At 43.9% G+C, this 27,426-nt stretch overlaps 1 protein-coding gene across 1 annotated transcript; it reads left to right on the top strand.

Moving 5' to 3' along the window:
- The first annotated feature begins 37 nt into the window (after positions 1–37).
- Positions 38–26,294, top strand: VPS37B (VPS37B subunit of ESCRT-I). Its single transcript, XM_075834108.1, has 4 exons — positions 38–319; positions 16,954–17,125; positions 20,193–20,275; positions 24,964–26,294. Exons 1-4 carry the CDS (start codon positions 215–217, stop codon positions 25,462–25,464), a joined length of 861 nt encoding a protein of 286 aa, XP_075690223.1. The 5' UTR covers positions 38–214; the 3' UTR covers positions 25,465–26,294.
- The last annotated feature ends 1,132 nt before the right edge of the window (positions 26,295–27,426 follow it).

The following is a 27,426-nucleotide window of genomic DNA, read 5'->3' on the forward strand; positions in this document are numbered from 1 at the left end:
TGTGGTGACACACAACATGTGATTCGCTTAGGCCACGCCCCGCCGCTGACAGCTCCCAGTTTTGCCCACGCCCTTTCCTGCTGTGGGCGTGGCTAGGGGAGGGTCGCTGGAGACGTCGCCATTCTAGGCGGCCAACGCGGAGTGACGGGACCGGGGACAGCCAGGCCGCCGCCAAAGCACAGCTATCCCAGGAGCCGCTCCGGGACGGGAAACAATGGCTGTCGATAGCAGCAAATTCAACCATTTCTCCCTTAGTCAGCTCAATGAGGTTTTGGAAGATGACGCAAAGCTAGTTCATATGGCGCAAGAGATGGACGAGGTGGGTGTCTGGAGCTTGGCAAATGTGGAGTTCTGTGGGGGTTAGGGATTGATGTGGAGCCCCCCCCCCCCCCCCATGCTGCTGTGGGTTTTTTGTTCTTGTCTCATTGTTCTGCCCCCCCCCCCCTATTGCTTGTGTGACCCCCTGAGGCGGCATTGCCCTATAGATGCCTATATAAGTATACATCGCTATATATAAGTACACCTTGTAAGGATCTGTGTTCTGTACATGTTATTATATAGCTAGACGCCGTCCTGACTGACTGCAATGCTCCTCAGGGGTTACATGGGTCATAGTGCTAGACCTGTATGTCACTTCTACATTACATCTGTCACTGACCCGTGACACCGTCTACTCCTATTATTACACCTCTTTACTAACACTGCCTTCCTCTGAAAACCGGAGCTTTCACCCAATGGTTTTTGTTTGGTGTTTTTTTTTTTCATAGTCTCCATGTATAATTCCCCCCCCCCCCCCCCCCCAAATGGATCTCAATGGGGAAAGAGCATGTAAAAATGGTGGTTGAGCTTTTGCTATGCAGTAGCGCAGTCATTTTACCACAGAAGTTGTTCTGTGAGCATTTCCTAGGTATTATTATTATATACTGATCTCCGCTGCAGCATTACCGCAAACTGCGGCTGAGGTTGTTGCCTGGCAGGCGCTGCAGGACACTGTGCTGGACCTTGCGCCTGTGGGGACCGGTGTAGTCACTGTCTGGTCTGCAGGAGCAATGGTGACGGTTTAGGAGACCTGTTAGCTTTCTTCAATTTGTTTGCATTCAGAGTTTTTTTTTTTGCCCACATCAGAAGGGTTGTCCCTTTGCCCAAAGTTTTTTATTTTCTCTGATCGTTCTGTCTACATACATGCATCCATACATACATATGATTTGTCCACTTTGTTATTTGACGTGTCGTGCCATCCTGGCCATGGCTTCGACCACTGACTGTTCTTGAGTTGGCTCCAGGTGTATGTGGGTCCTTGAGTGCCCCTCCCCTTATGCCCTTGAAAAGCATAGAGCACTTTTACCATATCACCTTTGGTCCCTGAAGCCTAGTGGTCCCAAGTTTGCCTGGTGCTGACACTGGCCCTGGTGCTGACACTTTCATACAATCATTATTGTTATGCCATGTTAAAAGCAAAATTGTGCAGTACCGGCTTTAGTTGTAATCTAGAATTTACACACCCAGCCTGTGTCTACTTGTATGTTGGGAATAGAAGTGAATAAGCAGATGGCGTAATATCTGGTTAATTTTCATGGATTCTGTGTGTTGACACGGACCCATTTGCATCATATTGACAACTTTCAGAACCGGTCTGTTGACATTGTTCCCATTGTCATGTTCTGCTTATGTCATCGGAAGGCACGCCTGAAACGTGATGATGAGTCGTGTCGCCCTTTTTCGATGATTACCAGCTACTTTAAGTTCTATCTTCTTCTTCTTTTCTTCTACACTAGGATTTTATATCTATTTTAAGTCTGGTAAATTGGCACAAATTTATGCATTTTATACCCTCTCCCCTCCATAAAAGACCACAAAAATTGTGTTCGGTGTCTTAACAGCAGTAACCATACACAAAATTACTAGCAATACTTCCACCATGTTCACAGAATACTCTGATTTCTGCCGTGGATTGCAAGGCTGGATTCACACGAGCATGTTCGGTCCGTAAAGGACAGAACGTATTTCGGGCACAAGTACCGGACCGAACACAGTGCAGGGAGCCGGGCTCCTAGAATCATAGTTATGTACGACGCTAGGAGTCCCTGCCTCTCCGTGGAACAACTGTCCCGTACTGAAAACATGATTACCGTACAGGACAGTTGTCCGGCAGGGACTCCTAGCGTCGTACATCACTATGATGCTAGGAGCCCAGCTCCCTGCAGTGTGTTCGGTCCGGGACTTGCGGCCGAAATACGTTCCGTCCTTTACGGACCGGACATGCTCGTGTGAATCCAGCTTGAGTCATCGGACCTAATCCACGTTTTATTTATCGAACTATCTGAACATGCTGTGGCCTTTAACGTTTACATTCATTATACCGCGTGGATATTTTCTCGAGCATGTGAATGGGGTATAAAATACCACGTGCATTGCTGGCAGAATGTTAGTGGACTCTTTCAGGATTTAGGTGTAAAATTGGCCTGATAACCTTCTCTTATCCTGTCCTGACCCATATCACATTCCGAACGGTGAGAAAAGGAAATCTTTCTCCATAAACTTCTATTTTAATTTCTATATCTATTTAACTTCTTTTTCCTGAGCAAATTAATTTCTGTGGGCAACAAGTCCAGTTCTGACCGTCTTTCACGCGGCTTGCGGAAGAACTCTTATTGCTCCAGTTGAACCAGTAATGACCGTGCTTCTATTCCGCTCCCTAGGAACTAATGACATAATAAAGAACGTGTGCCTAGCGCATACACATTACTCAAATCTTTTATTATTGTTGGTGTATCTGAACAGTTATGATTTAGACTGGTAACTATATAAAGGGGGGGGGGCACTCTCGCCTGCTAGTACTGATCCACCATTACTTAACGGCTATGTAAACCTTTGAAAGGCAAACTTATTTTTTTTAATAAAAAGGTATATCCTTGTGTTCTTTGTGTTACTTTGTAACTACTTTTTTAGATACAGCTGCTCTGTATTCTTTATGCAGAGCAGCTGTATGCGGCGCTATTCACTGAATCTTTTAGTCCCACGGACCTGACTGGTTCAGTGACAACGGGTCAGACATGCAGGATCCACCTGTAATCTATCACATCTAAGTCCGTGTGATAGTTTACAAGTGGATCCTGCATGTCTGACCCGTTGTCACTGAACCAGTCAGGTCCGTGGGACTAACCGATTCAGTGAATAGCGCCGCATACAGCTGTTCTACATAGAGAATACAGAGCAGCTGTATCTGAAAAGGTAAAAAGTAGTTACAAAGTTACACAAAAAACAAAATAAAAATGTTTGCCTTTCAAAGGTTTACATAGCCGGTAATCATACGAGGATCACATGCTGCCCGGCTGGCTCAGGCAGCTGCTGGTGCAGGTTTGGCAGCCACTCTATCTAATGAACTTTTGTTATAATCTGCTTTACTATTACTGTGGCAGACTTGTTGTTTTTCTCTTAATATTTAATGACTTTGAATAACATTACTGCTAGTTTTTTTCTATAGTGTCGTGCATTTACTTTGCTTGTCTTGTCATTACCTTCTGTGTTTACGCTGAGTACCTTGGTGACTGTCATATACATTTCCTGTGTGCGGCGGGTATAAAACCATTGTTTTAGGTCTCTTTCACACGGCAGTGTTTTGCATCTAAATTTGGAAATCCAAACTAGGAGTGGGTCCATAACATGGAAGAGGTGTAAATCTTTCCATTCTAATTTTTGTGTTAATTTTCCATTTCTGGATTTAGTTTCCAAATACTAATGCAAAATAATGCCATGTGAAAATAGCCTTAAAGTGGTATACCCATCTTAGACATTTCTGCATATCCACAGGGTATACGATAGGAGCCTCCACTATTGAGAACAGGGTTCTTGTGACAGGCGCTACTCTTTCCGTAACTCGCTTAGACTGGATATGCTGTGTATGTTTAACATGGCAATATTCCTGTTTAATAGCTTCTGATCATTGGCTGCTCTTGTAAACCTCCCCCTCATACGTAACTTAATTTCTTCAACAAGAATTCTGAAAATCAAGGCATGTGTGGTCAACTTAAAGGAACAGTGTCATCACAAATATTTTATTAATATGTTAAAGATGTTAGTGCCTTAATATAAACGTTTATTTTCATTTGTGTGTTTGTGTTTTACTGTTTCTTTTTTTCACACTTTTTTTTCCCTATGGGGGCTGCCATTTTTTGTTCCATTTCTGTGTGTGTCGATTAACGACACACACAGACATGGAATACGGCAGCCACAGTCCCATAGGGACTGCGAACGGCTCCCGTCCCATTGACTGCCGTGTACGGCGTCTGTGTGGGAACTGCGCATGCGCCGCTCCCACACAGTCCTATTCGAAATTGGCGCCGTCCGGCGCCATTTTCCTGTGGACCGGAAGTCGCGGCTGGACAGTAATATCACTACTTCCGGTCGCGGCTTCCGGACAAGTGCACATGGAACAGCGGCAGCAAAGGGAGCGGACGGGCCGCGGCGGCAGGAGCAGGTAAGCGATTTCAATGTATGTTAGTGTTTGTGTGTGTTTACTACTGCATGTAAACCTACTACACTGTGGGTTACCTCAAAAAATGGCGACGCACAGTGTAGCAGGTTAAACCTTTCAAACCCCTCGTTTATCCCGGCACTAGCCAGGATAAAGGAGGGGGGGATGCTGAGCGCTCACTAGAGCGATAGCTTTTAACCCAATGTTGCAATGCTGCAATTTTGGGAACTAGCTCCAAACAGCTCCATCTAGTGACCAAAAATGGGTAGTATTATAAATTTGAAAAAATTTATAATATTTCCTGACTCGCGAAAAAAATAAAAAAAATTTGAACAATGTTTTATCACCCACACACTAAATGTTTAAATTTTAAAAAAAAAACATGTTTTTGGGGCGACACCATGCCTTTAAAGGGGAACTTCACTGGACTAGCTTTTTTTATACTCAAAAAGAAAATAGAGAAGGGGAAAAAATAAGCAGTGGGCATTACAGATTGCTGTGCATAATAATCTTAAAGGGGTTGTGTGGTCCCTAAAAAATTTATTGTCAATCCTCAGGATAGGCCATCAATATCTGATCGGTCGGGGCTTAGGCCTCATTCACACGACAGGGTTTCCCGGCCGGGTGCCGGCCGTTCATAAATCGGCCGGCACCCGGCTGCATTAGGAATAATAGACCCCTAATGGGGCTATTGACACGACCGATTTTTTGACGGCCGTCAAAAAATAGGACATGCTCTATTTTCGGCTGGGTACCCGGCCGCCCGGCTCCCATAGAAGTCTATGGGGCCGGGTAATACACGGCCATCATCGGAATGTGTCCCGAGTGATGGCCGGGTTTTCCGGCGCTTGCGCTCTATCTCCTCCTCACAGCGCAGAGTGCATGTGAGGAGGAGGAGTTGATGCCATTCGGACGAATGGCTGTATGCTGTATGCTGTACACTGTGTGGCAGGGCCGGGGTGTACAGCAGGTGGAGGGAGCGCTGCGCTGGCTCCCTTCCCCTGCTTGTTTTAAAAGCGCCCTGGCCCGGCGATGTATCTCCCTGCTCTGCTATGTGCTAGCCCCACTTTAGCTCCTTGAAGGAGCGGAATCCCCGTGTTTTCGGGGATTCCGCTCCTGGACAGAGCGCTTGATGTCTCTGTCCATATCTGGGCAGTGACATCAGGGGAAACTCCTGAAGCGGAATCCCCGGACACATGGGGATTCCCCTTCAGGAGTTGCCGCTGATGTCACTGTCAAGATCTGCCCGGCCCGGAACGGATGCAAAACTTGGGGTATGTGCGCACACACTAATTACGTCGGTAATTGACGGACATATTTCGGCCGCAAGTACCGGACCGAACACAGTGCAGGGAGCCGGGCTCCTAGCATCATACTTACGTACGATGCTAGGAGTCCCTGCCTCGCTGCAGGACAACTGTCCCGTACTGAAAACATGATTACAGTACGGGACAGTTGTCCTGCAGCGAGGCAGGGACTCCTAGCGTCGTACATAAGTATGATGCTAGGAGCCCGGCTCCCTGCACTGTGTTCGGTCCGGTACTTGCGGCCGAAATACGTCCGTCAATTACGGACGTAATTAGTGTGTGTGCACATACCCTTATGCAAACCGGCCGGGCAAAATGGACGATTTTACCGGCCGACACTCGGGCTCGGGCGGGACCCTGTCGTGTGAATCCTTCCTTAGTCCTGAGGATAGGCCATCAATTTTTATAGACTGGCCAACCCTTTTAACACTGGCTGCGCTCTGCTCACTTTTAGCTGCTTTCCTCTGCATTTTAACCAGATAGCAGGAGAATTAGCTGAAAGGGAGCAGTGGGTCCATGGATCTGTATTGCATAGTGGATCGGGGGGAAAGGGAGCAGTGGGTCCATGGATCTGTATTGCATAGTGGATCGGGGGGAAAGGGAGCAGTGGGTCCATGGATCTGTATTGCATAGTGGATCGGGGGAAAGGGAGCAGTGGGTCCATGGATCTGTATTGCATAGTGGATCGGGGGAAAGGGAGCAGTGGGTCTACTTTACTCATTCTGAAAGTGTTCTTGAAGTTTTGTAGTAAACAAGCGCTACTTCTTTCTGCAGCCTCATTCACGGAGATCAGCTTGTATAGACAATATTAAAGATGACCTAACACTTACTGGGAAACCTCCATGAAGTATTAGGAAACCAAAAAAAAAAAAAAAAAAAAAAAAATATATATATATATATATATATATATATATATATATATATATATATATATGAAAACGTAGAAATGTCCTCTCATTTAATGATAAAAGCTCTCTCCCTTTTAGGACGGGGATGACTTCCGCTGAAGTCGCAGTGTAGTCAAAGTCTCAGATTTGAGAAAATGAACTCTATTTATAATAAAATTTGTCTCCTATGCCCAGTAGAACGTTGAAATAAGCCCAAGAGGAGTCCGTTATGTAGGAAGACCAGAGATGGGTGCAGCCAGAGAAAGTCCTGAGCAGCATATACCGTAATCCCTTTCTCTTCAAAACAACCTCCCCATCTGCACCTCACTAACATCTGGGGGCTCCTCACCAGTGAGCCCGACCTTCTAGCTAGAGAAGCAATGGTGTAGACCTCTGACATCCTTAGAAATAAAAGGGCGCCCATCAATTGATTTCAGATGTGTTGTTGCCTTGTTTTCCCTGCTGCGCTGTAAGAATGGGTTCCACCGTCGCATAAACGCTGCAGAATTTCTACACCAGAATTCTGTGTAGAGATTCCACAGCATTTACAGTAGCAGCAAAGTGGATGAGATTTAGAAAATCTCACCACACGCTGCGGAAAAAAATGCAGAAAAGTCGTTTGGAAAGTGTTCTGTGGTCTGATTTCAGTTTATGCGGAGATGCTGCATGTTTGGCTCATAGACTTCAATGGGGAGCATTTTTTAGAGCGGAAACGTAGGAAATCCGCAGGTGCACATACACTTTGCTATAATCAATGTTTAACACTAAATCTGCAGGTAAAACCACAGCGTTTCCGCAGCAATATGCTCTGCAAAACTGCACTATTTGCTGTAGATTTCTGTGACCGTTTTTTTTTGTTTTAGATTCCGCTGCAGATATTCTGATGCAGGAAATCCGCAGCGTATCTTTGTGTGTGTTCCCACAGGTCAGATAAGCTGCGTAAAAACTGTGCACCATATCCAACCTGAAACCCGCAGCACCTTCCGTTAGAAAAAGTGCATCGCATTGTGGTGTGGTTTTTCGGACGGAATTTCCACTGCGGAAAGCAGCGCTGGAAAAAGGAAAAAAAAATTACGCCCTGTGCGTAGTCCGGCCTCCTAAGATGACGTTGCAGGCCATTTGATCGCTACAGCCTGTGATTGGCTGCAGCGGTCACATGGTATGAAACGTCAACACACGAGGCCAGACTGCAGGAAGAAGCAGGGAGTTTCTGGGTAAGTGTGAATTTTTATTTTTATTTTTTTTCTGTCGCAACACTTGGCTTACTGTTGTGGGTATTGCATCCCCATTGAATTCAATGGGGAAAACCCGCAACAGAAAACCAACGAAAACGCAGCATAAATTGACGTGCTGTGGATTTAAATTCTGCACCGCAGGTCAATTTATGAACTATTACGCTGTGTTTTTTTTTCCCCCGCAGCGTGGGCATGAGATTTTTAAAATCTCATTCACTTTGCTGCTTCTGTTAATGCTGCGGAATTTCCACACAGAACTCTGTTGCGGAAATTCCGCATAGTTCACGCTACGTGGGAACCCGGCCTAAGGCCCCATGTACACGACCATAAAATCGCCCGTAATTACGGAACGTAATTACGGGCCCATTCATTTCTATGGCCGACGGACACCTTCCCGTGTGCTCTTTTATGGCAGGAGCTCCCCCTCCCTCTGTTAAATTGACTTTCACTCAAATTCAGCTCTAGCCGTCTGGAGTCGGACTGCAGCGCACATGTATCAAATTACACGTGTCTATGGAAGCCTATGGAGAGGGGAGGGGTGAAGGAGATCAGAGAGTGTTTCTATGTGTGTAGTTCTGCTATCCCAACCAAAGCACTTTATTCACATCAGTACAAGTCAGTACTTGTCTATTCTGTCCTGCATGATCCTGGAGCTGTTTCTGAGTGAGAGGAGGTCATGGAGCAGATTCTCCTCTTTTTACTGTGTGTTGTGTATGGCTGCCAGTCTCCACCCCCAGCTCAGAGAGAAATACGAACTACAGATATACCATGCAAAGGGGAAAACTGCTAAAAATTGCAAAATAAAAAAAGTCCTATAATGGCCAGAAATAGTGCTGCTTTTCAGGTACACACACGGCAGCTTATCCTGAAAAGTCAAATAAAATGACGGGTACCCTTTAAATCGATTATAACTTTTTTTTTTTTTCTAACTTTAGTAATCTGGAGGATTTCTGTACTGGCGTTGTAGCGTAGTGTTAATGTGGTTTGTTTCTTGGTGACCAATGTGGTATTTAGAGGGTTGGAACAGGCATGGATTTCTTGATTTTACCCATAGTAAGCTCATAGATGAAACAATCGTACTTGGCAAAAGGCCAGTTACTGGCATTCTATTCCACAGTCTACTAAAAGCAGCAAAGCCAAGTGATTTACAATCGATAGAATAAGTGGACCTTTGCATAATGTCTTATCCATTCTGTGACCCTATGATAACTGCTGATTCAGTAACGCGCTATCATCACTCAGCACAGGCAGCCGTGCCCTATTTTGATATTGCACAAACTTACAAACAAAAAAAACCTTCAATTTTCATTTGATACTCTGAAGGGAATTGCATTATGTGCACTTTCCTAGTGTGGTGATATTAAAGGAGTATTCCCACCTTAAAATGTTATGGCGTATCTGTGGGGGTCCAACATCTGGACCCCAGCTGATACCCAAACATGAAAGGATTGAGATCCCTTTGGAACGTCTCCTGCACAGTGGTGCGCCTAGCCTTCTGTTGCGCAGGGAACTGCTACACCACTTCATACAAGTGCAGTTGTAGTTCCCTGCACAGCGGATTGCCAGAGGAATCGCTGTGCAGAAAAAAAATCTGCAAAAGTGATGAAGATTATTCTGAGGTAGGAGAGTGTCCTGGCGGTCAGCCCCCCTCTCCCCGCCCTTGAGGAAGTGATGGCATATTTTAGCAATATGACATCACTATTTATGGTTGAAAAACCCCTATATTTGAGAAGAATCCCCCCCCCCCCCAACACGATCAGCCGGCGAAAATGGTTGTCATGGCAGCTTGGGGGCTTAATGAAGACCCCCAGGTCTGCCATCTTTGTAAGGCTTTCAAGGAGATTGTCAGAATCACGATATACTGCAATACATTAGTATTGCAGTATATCATGCAAGCGATCCAACGATCGCTGGTTCTAGTCAAGGACTAATAAAAAAAAAAAGTAAACGGTTAATTTGTTTTTGGTTTTTTTTATGTACCAAAAAAAAATAAAAAATTGTATTAAAAGTTCAAATAATCCCCCTCTTCCCATTTTTCCCCTAAAGCAATGTTTAAAAATAAATAAAAGTTAGCATAACTGGTATAGCCGCGTTTGTAAAAGTCTAAACTATCACAATGTAGCATTGTTTAACCTGCTCGGTGAACGCCGTAAAAAAATTAATATAAAATGTTCAAATTGCTGTTTTTTTGGTCAACTTAGCTCCAAAAAAAATGGATTAAAAAGTCATATGTGCCCCAAAATGGTATCTGTGAAAACTACAGCTCGCCTCATATGGCTATGTCGACGAAGAAATAAAAGTTATGGCTTTTGGAAGGCGGGAAGGAAAAAACTATGCAAACTCAAATTGTCTGTGTCCTTAAGGGGTTAAACAGCCGATCGGGGATGCAGACAGTCGGACCCCCACCGATCTAATATTGATGGCCAATCCCAAGGATAGGCCATCCATTTTATTAACCTGAATAACCCCTTTAAGCATCTGAATTTACCTCACAAGCAATACACCATTGAGCCATAACTTTAAAACCATCTGCCTATTGTGTAGTTCTCCCATGCACCTAGAAAAAAGGTCTGACCAATCGAGGCATGTACTCCACAAGATCTCTGAAGGTGTCCTATGGTATCTGGCAGCAAGACGTTCGCAGCAGATCCTTTAAGTCCTGTATGTTACGAGGTGAGACCTCCAGGAATTAGACTTTTTACCAGCACATCCCACAGAGATGCCCGTCAGATGGAAATCTGGGGAATTTGGAGGCCACGTCAACACATTGAACTTTTTGTGATGTTCCTCAAACCATTTCTGAACAATTTTTGCAGTGACCGGCCTCATTATCCTTGTTTAAAAGGCCACTGCCATTAGGGAATACTCTTGCCATGAAGGGGTGTTTGTGGTCTGCAACAATGTTTATGTAGGTGTTCTGTTTCAAATTTACATCCACATGATTACCAGCACCTAAGATTTCCCAGCAGGACATTGGAGAGCATCACACTGCCTACACCGGCTTGACTTCTTCCCATAGTACATCTGGGTGTCCTCTTTTCTCCAGGTAAATGACGTGCACACACACACCTGGCCGTCCACATGTGAAAGTAAACATGATTCACCAGACCAGACCACCTTCTACCGTTTCTTCACGGTCCGTTCTCGTGCTCCCATGGACAGGAGTCAGCATGGGCACTCTGACCGGTTAGCAGCTACGTAGCTCCATATACAGCAAGCTGCGATGCACTGTGTGTTCTGACACCTTTCTATCATAGCAAGCATTAAAGGGGTTGTCCACTAGTGGACAACTGATGACCTATCCACTGGATAGGTCATCGTATATGATCGGTGTGGGTCGGACCCCGCACCGATCAGCTGCTCCGGCTACCTCCGGGCTCCGGTCATGGAATAGCGGCTAAGCTGCAATACTGCAGCTCTGCCCCTATTCAAGTGGGAGCAGAGCTGCAGTTCTGCAGCACAGCCGCTATGCAATATACAGAGCCAACTGCTTCCCTCTCCATAAATGACATACTGTGCAATAACTTACAGTGCCCGCAGGCAGCCAGAGCAGCTGATGGGTGCGTATTCCGGGTGTCGGACCTGCACTGATCATATACTGATTACCTATCCGGTGGATAGGTAATCAGTTGTCCGTTAGTGGACAACCCCTTTAACTTATTCAGCAGTTTGCTACAGTAGTTCTTATGTGGGTTTGGACCAGACTTCACTGCCCACGCACATCAATGAGCCTTGGCTGCACAGGACCCTGTCGCTGGTTCACCGGTTGCCCTTCCTTGGCCCACTTTTGGTTGGTACTAACCACTGCATACCCAGGGACACCCCTCAAGACCTGCAGTCTTGGCTATTCTCCGACCCAGTCGTCTAATTATCGTCTATTTGGCCCTTGTTAAAGTTCCTCAGATCCTGACAATTGCCCACTTTTCCTGCTTCCAACACTTCAACTTCAATTACTGACCGTTTACGTGCTGCCTAATATTTCCAAACCCTTGACAGGTTCCATTGTCACAAGGGAATTAATGTTACTAACTTCACCTGTCAGTGGTTTTAATGTTATGGCTGAACCTGTAAAGATGGGTTCTCCCTTTTTTTTCTGTAAAATGCTTTTTTGTCTTTTCTGTACTACGTGGCAAAACCGCGCCATTTTGTCTTGATTTTCATAACGTTGCATCACAGTGCACTTTCGCCATGGTTTGCTGCAAAAAAACCGCATTTTGACTGTCACATGAGAACCCAGTCTATGATGTCATTTGTGTAGGGTAGAGGCATAAAACTGAAACGTGCTGTTTCTAGGCCACTAGTATGGCAGTTTTATGGTTATGGAAGCTTTGCGAACGTCAATCTGTCCATGTAGACGGTAGCTTGTTGGGAGGTATTATGTGCTGTTTTCTGTCAAGTGTTCTGGATATACAGTATTTCAGTAGCTGTAGGTTTCTAATTGCTTGTTTATAACTAGTAGCGAAAAGGAAAATATCACTTCAGAGTTTTTGTAAAATTGTATTTTTTTTTTATTACTTATTTTACAGTGATTTTTAGCCAGTAGAATTTGGAAAGCAGATATTCATACGACCGTTTACACCACGATGTATATGGCCCTGTTAACTAGGCTTCGTTTGTCTTGCTGTCCAGTCATTGCTTGCACAGTTCTTTCCATGCTGACGTGTAACGAAGTGTTCTGTTTTCCATTATTTATCATCTGAAAGCTATCAAGGTTCAGCGGTCACCTTAATGCCAGAAGTAGGTGCAGCCACTAGAAACTTGTGGTAATACGTCATATGTTAGTCATTCCATTTCCAGCTCCGCTTCTTAGGCCATGTTCACGTGTTGTGTATTTTGTTTCGGCTTCCAAACTAAAAACCTACAATATCTATGAATAGGATTAAGAAAACCTACAGTCTCTTGCAGCAGAGGAAAAATCTGCAATGATTTGAGAACATACTGTGAATTTTTTTAAATACTTCATGCTCTATTCTGTGCTTTGGCGCTACAGCGACGTCATGCGTTCTACAATGTACCCATATACATTTGCATGGGGGACTTGGAGGATTCATTTTTTGGGGGTAATCATTATGCATTGAACAAACTACCTCGGAATTTGTCGTCTTTCCTGTAGGGATGCACGGTGCATCGAAACTTCGATACTGTTTCGATACTGTGCATCCCTAAACGGTTCGATACCGCTATTTCCTGTATTTCGATACTTAGCTGCGCAGCCGCACAGCTCAGTATAGTAATACATGAATGTATGGGAGCGCGGCTGCGGCTGTGTAATTCAGCCACAGCCCCGCTCCTCAGTCATGATAAGTTCGCGGGGTCAGGATGATGGGATGCGGCCAGCGCTGCACTAATGAGCGGCGGCACTGGAGACAGAACATGGCGGGCGCGCTACAAAACACCCCCATGTTCTGTCTCCGGTGCCTGAACCGCCGCTCATTAGTGCAGCGCCGACCGCATCACCTCATGCTGACCGCGCACGCACTTCCTGTCAGGAGCGGGGCAATGGCTGTATTACACAGCCGGAGCCCCGCTCTATAACGGCGGAGATCAGAGAAACCTCTCCTCTCCGCCGTTATTCCCCTGAATGCTGCGATCACAGCTGACTACAGCATTCAGGGGAAAGTGAGAAGGGGGGATGCCCCTGGATCGCGTCACAGGGAATTCCTGTGACGCGATCGAGGGCCATACCATATATGGGCAGACAGCCCAGGGTCTATTGACGGACCCCAGGGCTGTCGTACCATATTTCCTGTTGTTAGGACCTAACAACTGCCTGTGTACTATCCGTCCACTGGGTAATGTACTGGCCCATATCTGATATATGTCAGTACATTAAAGTTTAAAAATAAAGTAAAAACAAAGTATTGTTAAATTTAAAAAAAAATACACATTCACCTTTTTTACAATAAACATTAAAATAAGTCTCAATACATAAAACATACACATTCAGTAATGGCGCGCACAACTATTTTTTTGCATCATTTATGATGTGTACGCTGTAAAAAAGTTAAATAAACACGGCTTTCATTCACTTATTAATGTGAGGCGCGAGGTGCGATGAATTTAACCTCCATGTGCCTCACATTAATAGTAATTAACCCCATCATGTACCTCGCACATTAACCCATTATGACTGAGAAACATGATGGGATTAATTACTATTAATGTGAGGCGCGTTCAAAATTCATCACACGTCGCGCCTCACCTCAGAAAACGGAAGAATTTTTTTTTTTATTACTGTTGGCAAAAGTATCGAAATTGGTATCGAAATCGCAATACTAAACGAAGTATCGGTATCGAAGTCCAAATTCTGGTAGCGTGACATCCCTACTTTCCTGTTTTCAAACCGTTTTTTCCTTGAAGAGAACCTTTCACCTGCCTGTACTTATGCAGCTGAGCGTACCATGTAATAGGCACTGCTGCACAGACCTTGTCTCACTTTAATTTTTTTTTCTTCTATCCTCCTGAATTATTTGGATCTGTGCCGTTATATTTATCAAAGACAAAAAAAAAAGGCTGCCTTTAAAAGGTTTAAATAACCCCCTGAACTGCCAATGGGGCGTTTCTTTATTTCTAAATGGCATGGGGGCGTTACTTATCGCTCTGACACTGTCCAATCAGCTATGGACTGTGTGAGAGCGGCTTGTGCTTTGTGATCTCTCTCGCGAGATCACACCGTCTTGTCGTTCTGCAGGGAGCGTACGCTCCCTCCTCACACATCCGCGCACATCTACGATGTCTCTGCTCTCGACGATACTCCCACCGCCACGGAACAGAAGACGAGGAGTAGATCTACTCACATCCAGTATTGTTGGGAGCGGCGATGTCTGAGATGAGTGCGGGAACGGGCATGGGTGAGTAGATCTTCTCCTAGTCTTCTGTTCCATGGCGGCGGGAGTATTTTCGAGAGCGGAGACATCAGATGTGCTAGGATGCGTGAGGGGGAGCAGAACGACAAGACTGATCTCGCGAGAGAGATCACATGGCACAAGCTGCTCTCACACAGTCCATAGCTGATTGGACTGTGTCAGAGCGATAAGTAACACACCCCCATGCCATTTAGAAATAAAGAAACGCCCCATTGACCATTCAGGGGGTTATTTAAACCTTTTGAAGGCAACTTTTTTTTCTTTAATAAATCAATATTATTTTATTTAGAACTACTTTTGAATTGGGTTTTATAAAAAATAAAAGCTAAATCCGTCAGGATAGCAGCTATTATAGATCACAGAAATCTATGCACCTGCTGCAGAACCTATTTAGGCGAATAGAACTGAAATTTCTGCAACAAAATGTGCCACGTGTGAGTCCACCCTTTTACTTCAGTATTCGTGAGCCAAAACCAGGAGTGGCTGCAAACTAATGTACTGAAGGCCATTCATCAACAAAATGCATGAGCAGTTCTACTACTTGGAAGAGTGGTTGCAAATAGATTGCATTTTATAGCAGCATTTCAGTAATGGTGGCAATAGGCAAATCTGACCCGTGGATGAGCGGCAAAGATCAGAGGCTTATCTCGTATTTCTGCAGAAGGTTTGCAGTTTGTTGTGCGGCAGATCCGCATGTGAACATGTCACTTATTGATGCAGATTTTATTTCTGAGCTGAATTTCTGCGATGTCTATACAGACACGCAGATTTCTCTCAAACATTGGAATCCATATGAAATTCTGAACATGTGAACGGTGTCTAAAGGTTTAACATTCTATTCAAAGTACAGTATGTGGTGTGGAGAAACTGGCAAGTATCTATGAAGTAACTGCACCATGTTCGTGGCAGTTTCATCTGTGGATACAGGCTTGCTGAAGCGACATTTTCATACTTTTCCTATGTATGTAGAGGCCTGTGTCTATGGTGTTGCTTCAGCATTTGCATCATAGAAGAGAAGTTGCTCCAGACAAAGACGCCGGACGAAAGTGACGAACGTTTTTTTTTTTTTAAACACGGCAGCGTGTATTTCTGGTGGGCTATTCACACGCCCGTTGTTTTAAAATAGGATATGTCCTATTGTTCGTTTTCACGTATTTCTTAATAGATAAGTCTATGAGGGATCCATGAAAATGGGTCCTACACGGGCGCAAATTGCTCATGAAAACCGGACGTTTTCATGGCCGATTTGACTCTTGTCCATCTGAATAAAGCCTAACTGTCTTTCAGAAAACTTTTGACATGAAATGTCTTAGTGACATGTCCGATCAAAACATCTGTGGGATGAGGGTTTCACTTCTGCCTGCACGTTTCCACGATCGTGGGGGTCTCGGCACACGGACCCCACCAATCAAACTTTTGACATGTCGGAAATTATAGTGAATTTGTTGGGCCACAGGTGGCCCCGCCACATTACGCTAAGCCTTTGCTCGGTTTTTTACGGAGTCTGCGTACACCGTAAAGTAAATTTGCACATACTGTATATAGCGTTGGCCATAATTTGCGCCTTTTTAATGCTATAATACTAGCGTACAGCAGCTGATAAATTCTCCACACGGACTGATCACCTTTTAGCAGACCTCTATTGATCATCTTCCATCAGGAAGGTTGAATTGTGTAATATTTTCAAGCAATAAGATAACTTTCATTTAATGTGTCAGTGCATATATCAAGTGACCCGCCAAAGCAAAACTTTTTGTAACTTTTTTTTTTTATATATTTGATTATTTAATTTGCATGCAAGACACACTGTAGTGCGTTTTTGTGCAGATTAATATCTGAACAAAACTGACAATAAGTAAATGGCTTAGAAGAAAAGTTAGATCCGCTCACCATGTTGTAGAGCCAACACAACCGGGGAGGAGACCTCACGTAAGTGATTCCCTCCGCACGCAGAATAAAATCTCTCACAGATATCTGGAGTGCTGCAGGAATCATATATGTAATAGAACCACATAGCCAGTTGTGCTCAGATATTGATCATAAAAAATAACAATCTGTACTTTGCCCAGTGGTCAGTGTACAACCTGTGACTATCTTCCCATGCCCTGTGCAGGGGTGGGATAACCATGGTTCGTATGGATTGTGAGTAGCCCTGCCTTTACATTGTCGCTGTTTATCTTGTAGGCTCAGACTGTACAGCTCAACAAGGAAATGACACTTGCTGGAAACAGGAGTTTAGCAGAAGCAAACCTGCTTTACCAGCCTAAGCTGGACAACCTGAAGGCCACCCTCACCCAGAAATACCAGGAACTGCAGTCACTAATGGAATTGCACCAGTTAAAGAAGACCAAGCTGGGTAAAATTTACATCTCCCATATTTTTTGTACATTACCTTTCTCCTGTTTGCAGTGCCCATTATCCACCATTCATTTTTAGTATAATCGCATTACCTGTGGCTGCCACTCCTAGTGTGTTGTAATATGTATTCTATAGTATTGAAGTATTTACATGTGTAAAATCAGATACAGAAGTGCAATTGTCATGTGGTTTTAGGATAACCATGTTCAATGTGTAAAGAAATTCTACTTCCTTACACAATTTTTTATTTTTTTTTTAAAGGGTGTTCTCCCACCTTTTTAAATATCAAATGAATTGTATAGATCATAAAAAAACAATGTATATTGACGTGCTGTTTGAATAATGATCCAGTGAGTTATGACATTTTACTTAGTGTGGTGCCACCTTTTGTCAAGTGTATAGCAATGTGCCCATCTACTTAATGAGCTGCGTGCTGGTTGGACACACTCCCCACAGCCAGTTCTCTGCATAGTGATCCTCTGTTCAGTGCACAACAGCCAATAGTAATAGCTTTCTGGCCTGCTTATCAGGAAAGGTGTAGCGCCCCTGCAGTAGAGTAGCAGTATAACTGAGACCTCTCAGCCTTAAGACTGTAAATCTCTGCATCCCGAAAGCAGATATAAATCCTGCGTATTCCCTCTCAGCCTTTGTTTTATTTCCTTTACATTGGTTCTTTAAGGGGTTGTCCACTACCGGACAACTGATGACCTAGCCACCGGATAGATCATCAGTATATCATCGGTGTAGATCCGTCACCTGGACCCCGCACCTTTAAGCTGCACCGGACGTACATGCCGGAAGAAGATGGCTCTGGCCACGGAATAGCGACTGAGCTGCAGTACTGAAGCTCTGCTCCTATTCAAGTGAATAGGAGCAGAGCTGCAGTTCTGCTATGCAATGTGCAGCGCCAACTGCTTCCAGCTCCGTACATCGCATAATGTGCAATAACATCCGGTGCCCGAACCGATGATATACTGATGAACTATCCGGTGGATAGGTCATCAGTTGTCCGGTAGTAGACAACCCCTTTAACCACTTGCCGACACAGAATGAGAATACTCGTCCTGAGCGGCGGGTACTTGGCGCATTAGGACAAGCATTCTCGTCCTGTGTGACAGCCAGTGTCCGCGAGCAATCATGAGCGGTTTAACTGCAGTAATACACAGCCGCAGCCCTGCTCGAACGACGGAGAGAAGAGAAACCCCTTGGATGCCGCGATCAAAGCTAATCGTGGCATTCAAAGTAAATAGAAGGGGGAACTGCCCTTTGATCGCGTCACAGAAAATCCCTGTGACGCGATCAAAGCCCTTGAAGGACCCCAGGCCGGTCTGACCATATTTCTTGTTGTTAGGACATACTGAGTTATGCCATAATGTACAGGCATATAGATCTATGCCAGTACCTTACAGTTAAAAAATAAAATCAAAATGAAAAAATCCCTCTATTGCATTAAAAAAAAAAGAGTTAAAAAAATTCACAAATACTCTTTTTTTTTTTTTTTTTTTTTTTTTTAGAATAAACTTTTTTAATGTCCCAAAATTTGAAATAATATAGACCTATTTGGCATTGCCACGACCGTAACAGCCTGTACAACAAATGTATGACATTATTTATGATCGGTGTATGGTGTAAAAAAATAAAATGATAAAAGTGCCGCGGAACTGTTTTTTTTTTTTTTTTCCTTCCTTCTGCATCTTCGCCAAAATAAAAATTTATAGAAATTAAACGATCATGTATTTGTTCCAAAAAATGGTACCTACATAAAGTACAACTCGTCCCGCAAAAAAGTCTCCTACAACTACGTCGTACAAAAAATACGTTATGAGCGTCTGGATGCAAAAGAGGGAAATATCAAAAAAATTGTTCTGTCCTCAAGGCCAAAATTGTCCGTGTTTTTAAGGAGTTAAGGGAGTGCATACTGTAGATGATAAACAGTAAATATTTTCACTACTCTGGATCCCACGTTGCCTTTCTGCAGGGAAAGTAAGAAAGGACTGCATTGTGGGAAGGAGACTGCTGCTAGGGGAGGGGATCTGATCAGAATCAAAGAATATCAGCAGCACCAAGGGGGACACAGCAAGCAAAAAAAGATGAGAATAGTTATTTATATACTAGAAACACTGCAAATAACTTTAAAACCGCTGTTAACAGCATTTCTGGACTTTTGGTATGAAAATGATTCTTTAAAGCAGTTGGCCGCTTTTCATTGAAATTTGTAAAACGCCTTCCCCTCTGTTTACCAACACCTTCCAGGGGGAGAAGGGGAGCCTGAAATGAAGTGGAGGTGAGCGTTGTGGGTATTTTACAGTTGCGTGTCAGAACACAACTTAAAGGGTTTTACAAATTTCAATAGAAAGTGGTATAAAATAACGTCACTGGAATACTGACTCTGCTCAGGGAGAAGCATCAAGAATTGCCAGAATTCTTCATCAAGTGGCAATTTCTTTGCTTACCCTTTAAGTCAAAGTACAGGGGTCTTAAGCTGACCAAACGCTAAAGATTTTTGATAGCCGAAAGGCCAGTTTAGACCGTTTTCTGCCGTGGCACCTTTTTGTAACAGACACCAACAGAAGGCAGATATCTGTGGGAAAGCTGGTCTGCGAGGTTGGATTTTTTTCGGTCATTGTTGGGTGTGATCCTTGGAGCGTCATTTGTGCCAAACAGCTCTGCATCCCATCAATAGAAAACTGGACCCGGCGACCGATAAAAGCAGTGAACGATCAGTCCAACCCTGACCATTGAATGACCATGAGTCATGAATGACCGTCAAAATCACTCATGTATGGCTAGCATCAGGACATACATTTGGTATTGGCAAAGCAGAGGCACTCCTTTTGTGGCCTGATTTGTTTAAAGGGGGAAAGTCATGTAAATGGCATGATAGAGACCGTCAGATTTGACCGGAAATAAAGCACTGCATGTGTGACGAATCCTGCTATGCTTTAATGCAAATATGCAAAGTAATACTTGGGTGGCTTCAATAAATAATATTTACCCTTTATTTTTTTTTGCATATGCTTCTCTAGAGTTCCTGATTAACTTGTACTATAATTTCTTTGTTCCAGATCAGCAGTCTGCTAATGCATCACTGGAAACATTATTAGCACTTCTACAGGCTGAAGGAGCCAAGATCGAGGAAGAGACTGAGGTAACTTTTCTCAGCGACAAATCTCCTGCATGTGAATATACCCTTAGATCCTAGGTTGGACATAAAGCCCTGACATGTGCCACTGTACATACATAAACATAGGCCACCATATTAAAAAAGAAAATAAAAGCATGCTGTGCAGAATACATTTTCTTGCAGTTACCCACTGTATAGGAAAATGAAGCAGACTACACTTTCCTATACAATTAAAAGGAAAAAAAAAATACACCTGCTTGGCTAATGCCAGAAGGACATTCTGGAACGTACACTGCAGTGTGAACATAGCCTTACTGTACATTGCAATCAGTGTTAATGGTGTCAGACACGCCCTATTGGCAAGGGGAAGGGTAACACCCAGTAGTCCATTTATTTGTACGTTTCCAGGAGGAATAACAAAGGAGCAGCACAACTGCAGAGTTCTAAGAAAATATGCTTGTATTGTAAATTGTTCGTTTATATGCCAGGAGAGCTGACCGTTTTTTCAATTACTTTTCTTGTCTTTGGGCTTAAAGCGTACCTCCAGCTATAAATGAAAAATCATATGCTGCAGTTCTTACTATTGGCTTTAACCTTGTTTAAGGAGAAGGACTTTACTTACTATAAGTTTTAACTTTGAAGTATAGATTTGCATTTTCCTTTTATAACGAATTACACTTCACAAGCTGCAATACCATGAACAAGTGTTACTTTTTCTGGGGACAAATAGACACTTTTTTACACTTTTACCACCCCATAGTTGCCAACACTTGAAAAAAAATTCTAAGGACACTTAGTCCGTGGCTTCTTTGGTGGGTTTGTCTTATGGGGAATGGCTAATTGGCGTGGCTCTCTTCACAGAATTAACAGATAAACAAAAACATTTCTGCACTAGTTTGGCTGTTATGGTGGCCAGTCTCCCTCTCTCTCTCACTCTGTCTCTGTCCATGTCTGTTTCTCCATGTCTCACTTTATCACTAAGGCTAGGTGATCTGTGCTGACCACTACGGTTAGTGTAAAAACCAGCGTAGATGGTGCCTCACTCCGCCCCCTGGAGATAGTGCCGCCGTCCGCCCCCTGGAGATAGTGCCGGAAGGAGACTGATACTACTTAGATCCCCTCCCCTAGCAGCAAAGAAAATCAGCAGCACCAAGGGGGACACAGCAAGCAAAAAAGATGAGAATGGTAAGAGCGGATAGTTTCCTGCTCTGTCATAATATTTAATTGTCCTCGGAAAGCAGATACAATTGAATATGGCCGTTGCTGTCTCTGTAAATTCAGGACAGTCCTGGCAAATTCTGGACTGTTGGCAACTATGCAACCACTTTATATGAGCTTTGCCTGGTACATGGATTTACTGAAAGTGTTTGCATTGATAGTAATGTAATTCATTGGAGCAGCAATTTCTAGGAGTGGCATTAACATCCGCCTCTAAATCTCATTTAAAATCTTTACATAATTCGCTGCCTCAAATTGTTAGGGTTTTTTTTAAAATGAAAGTAAACCATCCAAAGAATTAACCTCCTAAACAGCAAATCATTTATATGAATACAAAGAAATACAGAAACTGATAATCAAAGCTTAGAAGACAACATTTTGATGTGAACGCTATTTTGGCTGGTGTTTTCTCAGACCAGGAGGGTGGCCGTGACTCTGCTGTAACAACTCTGCAGCGCAGGATTAGCCGACTGGATTAACCGGATAATGGTGTGACTGGATTATAGCTCTCTGAAGTGTCAATTTTCAGACGTATAATCACCACATTATCATAATAAATGTATTGAAGTGCAACGCATGGCTAAAGGCTGTATTCAAGAAGTTTAGAGTTTATCATCATGGACGACATTATAAAGAGTCGCACCTTCACACGATCTTCACCAGCACTGTTGTTTGGAGTAGGCTTCTTTAATTTTATGACTTAAAAGGGTGATTTAGACCGTTTTCTGTTGACTTTTGATACCTTCTCATGACAGACGTTAAAGGCAGATATCTGTTAAAAGTTGATCTGCCATGTTAGAAAATTTCCATCGTTGTCGGTTGCAGCCAGTGGCCATACTTGGAAAGTTGTTTGTGCCACATGGGAGAACTGCATCTTATCAATATAAGACCAGGCCGTAGGTCGAGATTGATCATTGATTTGTCGGTTTAATTCATGGGTTGTGGTTCAGAACGACAACCTTCACAGATCAATTTGAAACGACCATTCAGGAGACGGCCATCTGAAATCTCTAGTGTATGGCCAGTCTTATTAGAGACTTGTGGATCCTCATTAAAATATTAGCAAAGGCTGTCCTCTGCCTGCCTGGATTCCATATTCAATCTGGGGGTCCTTGCTGTATGATGTCTATTGGTCGCCTAGTGTGCCCATCATGATCTCAATAGGGAAACGGGGACGTGAAGTTTGAGGATTGTAATCTGTAGGAGACTAGGAGGATTTGCTGGTTATATCTAAACATAGCACAGAAAGTTCATGTATATGACCACATTACTGCTGTAAGCCTGTTTGTAAATTTTAATTTCTGCTTCAGGTTCAATTTTAAGTGGGAGGGGAAGGCAGTACTTCCTTAGGAACATATAGTATAGGGAGGTCAACATAGGAAAATCTGAGGTGGTTAGTCCTGTGTCCATTTCTGTGTTCCCTGACCACTGCTAAATGTATAAACTTATGAATTGGGATAACTTATTTAGGGGTGCGCCTAAGCTCTGATCTATCCCAACTGTTTACTAATAACTTTGCCCCTTTATTTAGCAAATTCCGCGCAGATGTCGCCTCGTGGCATAAAAGGGAATTCTCATTTGGCCGTATAAATATTATTAAAATGTCACTCCTCCCCAGATTGTTGTATCTCCTGCAGACGATCCCCATCTTCATCCCATCCTCTTATTGGCTACGTATCCAACAGTGCTTTGTATCCTTCATCTGGCCAACGGGTCGCCCCCGCTTGAGTAGGACCATTCTTACTCGCCCTAGGGACGTGGGTGGGGTTGGTCTGCTGGATTGTTTTTATTATATGGCGTCGACTCATGCTCATGTCCTTGACTTCTTTCACAATAATGACTCTAAACTCTGGGTTCGGTTAGCCCAACAGCTCTGTACCCGTACCCCATCTACTTTGCCATGGACCCTACATGGAAACAGACCGAGACCTCACTCCTTTGTTGTTTTCCATACCCTCCTGACGCTGTGTTCCTCTGGGAGAGGGGGCTCGCTTGTCGACCCGCTGGGACCACTGACCCCTATTACTGACAACCCAGCATTTCCTGCTGGGGAGGCACGTCTCTCCTTCCTGGGTAGGTCTTCCATCAATCCCATGTACTTCACTCAGGTTCTATCCGACTCTTCTTTGCTCCCATTAACCACTATCTGCCCCGCTGAAATGCCTTCGCTGTGTCATATTTCAATACTCCCAGTTACAACATTTATATAGTGCCACTAAGCGCCAGGCTCCCCTCCACCGACCGCTTACAGATTTTGACCGCTTATGTGTTTCCACCTGGTCCCCTGCACATGCCATTTCCACACTCTATAAATTTACTCCTTGCCCAACGATCCCCTCATCTCCCATTCTTCTGCAAGGCTTGGGAGACTGAATTGAACTTGACATTTGCGGACGCTCAATGGAGGCGATCTTTCTACCTGTCCCAGAAAACCTCGATAGCCATACAAGCCCAGGAAACTAGTTATAAAATAATTTCTAGGTGGTATCTGGTACCTTCTGCCCTACATAAGTGGTACCTGACACGTGTTGGCGATGTGGGGCGTTGGGAGATCTATGTTTCATATTTGGCGGAGTTTTTGGGAGGCGGTACTTAAAATAATACTGGAAGTCTCTGGGGTCTCGGTTCCCAGTTCTCCCGAGGCGGCCCTTTTGTTTGCGTTCTCTATGCCATTACTCAGTTACAAACGCTCCCTGGTTAGGCACCTCCTTCAGGCGGCCAAATTGGTTATCCCCCGCAAATGGAAGACGGCAGTTCCCCCACTGTTGGATGAATGGTTTCAGAAGGTTGCCCAGATACAGCGTATGGAACTCCTCCTGGCTCAATCCCTGGCGGCCTCTGCACGATATATGGATACTTGGTCTCAATGGCTTCTGTTTCTCTCTTCTCCCACATACCATACTGTAGTGGCTTGAGGCCCAGTACCTATCTTCCCTCATGAGAGTTCATATGAGAGGGGGACTGGAGACAAGTGCAGAAGAGTTTGCTTGCTCCACCCAGGTATTTATTGGGTGCATGGCAGCGTTTTCTTATTCTTATATACCCATGCTTTTCCGGAATTGTAATCCAGGTTCACCATGAACTTTCCTAGTCTTCCCCTTGCCTTTGTTTGTCTCCTATTCTATCCCCCCCTTTTTTTTCTTTCTCTCGTGTCTACTTTGAGGGGTCTTTGCTTCCTGTTTGTGCTCACATGATGTAGCCAGCGCATTTTAGGATGTGTAGGAAGTCGACTAATTATTGTATGATTCTTTTCCTTTACTTTTAAGCAATGTTCCTTCACGTTATTATTACTCAGAAGGCTGGCGTACTGTGTGCTCTTCATGGGTGGTGATGCTTACCCTTCTGTTTGGGCTGTGCCCTATTTGTTATGGGTTTTTTTATTTTTTATTATGAGACCACATTTTCTCTGAATGTTTCTGTAAATGTTTGTATTAAAACCAATAAAACATTTTGAATTGGAAACTTATGAATTGGATGTTTTTTAATTTTCACAGAATATGGCTGAAAACTTCCTTGATGGGGATGTCCAGATGGATCCGTTTATTGATGAATATTTATCAAAGCGCAAATTAGCACATTTACGGCGTGTGAAAATTGAGAAACTTCAAGAGATGGTGTTGAAAGAGCAAAGACTCCCTCAGGTTTCTATGCAGCCACAATCAAGACCACCTGAAGTTGTCCAAGCCCCTTCACTCTCGTACTCAGCAGGTTTTAATACACCTCCAAGTGTCATGCCTAGAAGAGTTGTTCCACCACCCCCACCTGCGCAACCTGGAATGTATCCCACTTCCTTTGCAATGGCACCACAGCAGCCTGCTCCTGGGTTCCCATATGCATCCTCTCCTTTTCCTCCTGTTCCCTCACGGATAGGATATCCGCCTCCAGGTCAGATGCCGCAGCTTGGCTACCCGGTTTCATACCCACCTCAGTATCCCCCAGCTCTTCCTCAAAGACAACCCCAACGGCTGCCTCCAAACCCCGGCTTCATCTTGTAGTGATACAGCAGGAATTTGCCGCAGTCAAACATTGGTGCTCCCACCTTCACACCAGTTCTATTGTTCTGTGGATATATATTGGTATATACAGCAAGCCACGGGACTACTGTTCTTTTAAATGACTAGCCACGCATACCTTCTCTGTTCAGAAGAAAATTCCAGACCATTTGGCTTGTAAACTAATTATTTTTGTGTTGGGTGGTTGGAGAGAAATTTTGTAGATTTAGGTTGTGAAACAAATGTGCAAACAGAACGGAGATCACTTTCACAAATAGGATTTTTTTACTTCCTGTGCCACTGTTGCTTTTTACCCATGCTGAATTATACTCGTGAATGCTGCATTGGAATGAACAGTTGAGTTGTGTCACAGCCATTGGTAACCTTAAAATCAACTGTCAGCGCATGAGCTAGAACAAGGGAAAAAATGCACTGGTCCATTGCCAAAATCCTCAGGTTTCCTGTAACCTCCTAAGAGGCCTGTGCAGAAAGCTGAACGGTGAGGTTTGCACTGCATATCTTGTACCCAACTTGTCTGATAACCTAATAAAAGAAGAAAAGATCATAGTAATGTTACCGTAAAATACCTAGATCATTCAGGGATTAGAATGTTACTAAATCTGTCATGTGCAGATTGTGAGGATCCAATTGGTTTTTTCTTTTTGTCTGACAGCGATGCATTTTGTAATTTATGCACGTGGCTTTGATGTGCCTTAGACTAACCGCTTACTTCTGGACTCCGAAACAAAGACTGCATATTATCTGAACTGCTCATTGCTTGGCTCTGGTTTCTAGAAGGGCTGCATTTGTTATAAAGTTCAGTTTGCATTATCTGCAACTGTCTTCTTTACAACTGATGACTACAATTTTATTCACTTGCTACCTTTAAATTGAGTTAAAAAAAAAAAGAGGTAAATGGAAACCATTTTATTTATGCAAATTATCAAAGGCATGACTATTTACTGCAGGTATCCATTCTTGAGATATTAGGGCCTGTTCACATCACCACTGCCCTTCCGTTTAGGAGTTCCGTCGGGTTAACCCTCAACGGAAAGGCAAACGGAAACCTCCGCTTCCGTTTCCCTCACCATTGAACTCAATGGTGACGGAAACATTGCTAATGGTTTCCGTATGTCACCGTAGTGACAGGGTTCCGTCATTTTGACAGAATCAATATCGCAGTTGACTGCGCTATTGATTCCGTCCGAAACAACGGAACCCTGTCACTACGGTGAGGGTAACGGAAGCTGAGGGTTTCAGTTGGCCTTTCCGGGGGTTAACTTGGCGGAAACCTTCGACCGTTTCTGCTGAGGGGGTTCTAACGCTGACGTGAACAAACCCTAAAGGTGGTTTAACACTGGCACCTTAAACTATTGACCATACAGCGGATAGTCGATCTGTGCTTGTTTGCTCCATTCAAACGGAGCAATGATTGCGAAGTATGGGGAGGAACAATAGTTACTACGATCGTTCGTCCCCATGTGTGACGTCATGATTCTTATCCCCTGTTCAGGAAGATGTGCTGTCGACAGGCGGCCGGTTTTTGGGCTGCAATGATCGGGACTGAGCATTCGTACAAACGCATGTTCAACTGATCAGTGGCCCATGTAAAAGGGCCATTAAGCATAGGTTCACCTTTTGAACAGAATTTTTACAGTTTTATATCTAGAGGTGATCCACGTGAAAAGTAAATACATCGGATTACTTATGATTCACTCCGTTCCTAATTGTATTATAATCCAGAGCTACAATTACAATTCTGCTGGTTGACAGAAACCTCACAAACAATTTAGCTGTGCTGCTTTTAATTTTGCCTGTACACTTCATGGAAAGCAAATCAGCAGAGCTAGATCTGTGCAGACCAAGAGGGAGGGAATGCTGGGAGATTACAGCTCATTAACATGCAGAATTGTGAATGCAGCTGTGGAATCCGAAAAGGAAGGATCAAGGGGTACAAGATAAGTA

The sequence above is a fragment of the Rhinoderma darwinii genome, chromosome 1 (assembly GCF_050947455.1).
Source record: "Rhinoderma darwinii isolate aRhiDar2 chromosome 1, aRhiDar2.hap1, whole genome shotgun sequence".
NCBI lineage: Eukaryota > Metazoa > Chordata > Amphibia > Anura > Rhinodermatidae > Rhinoderma > Rhinoderma darwinii.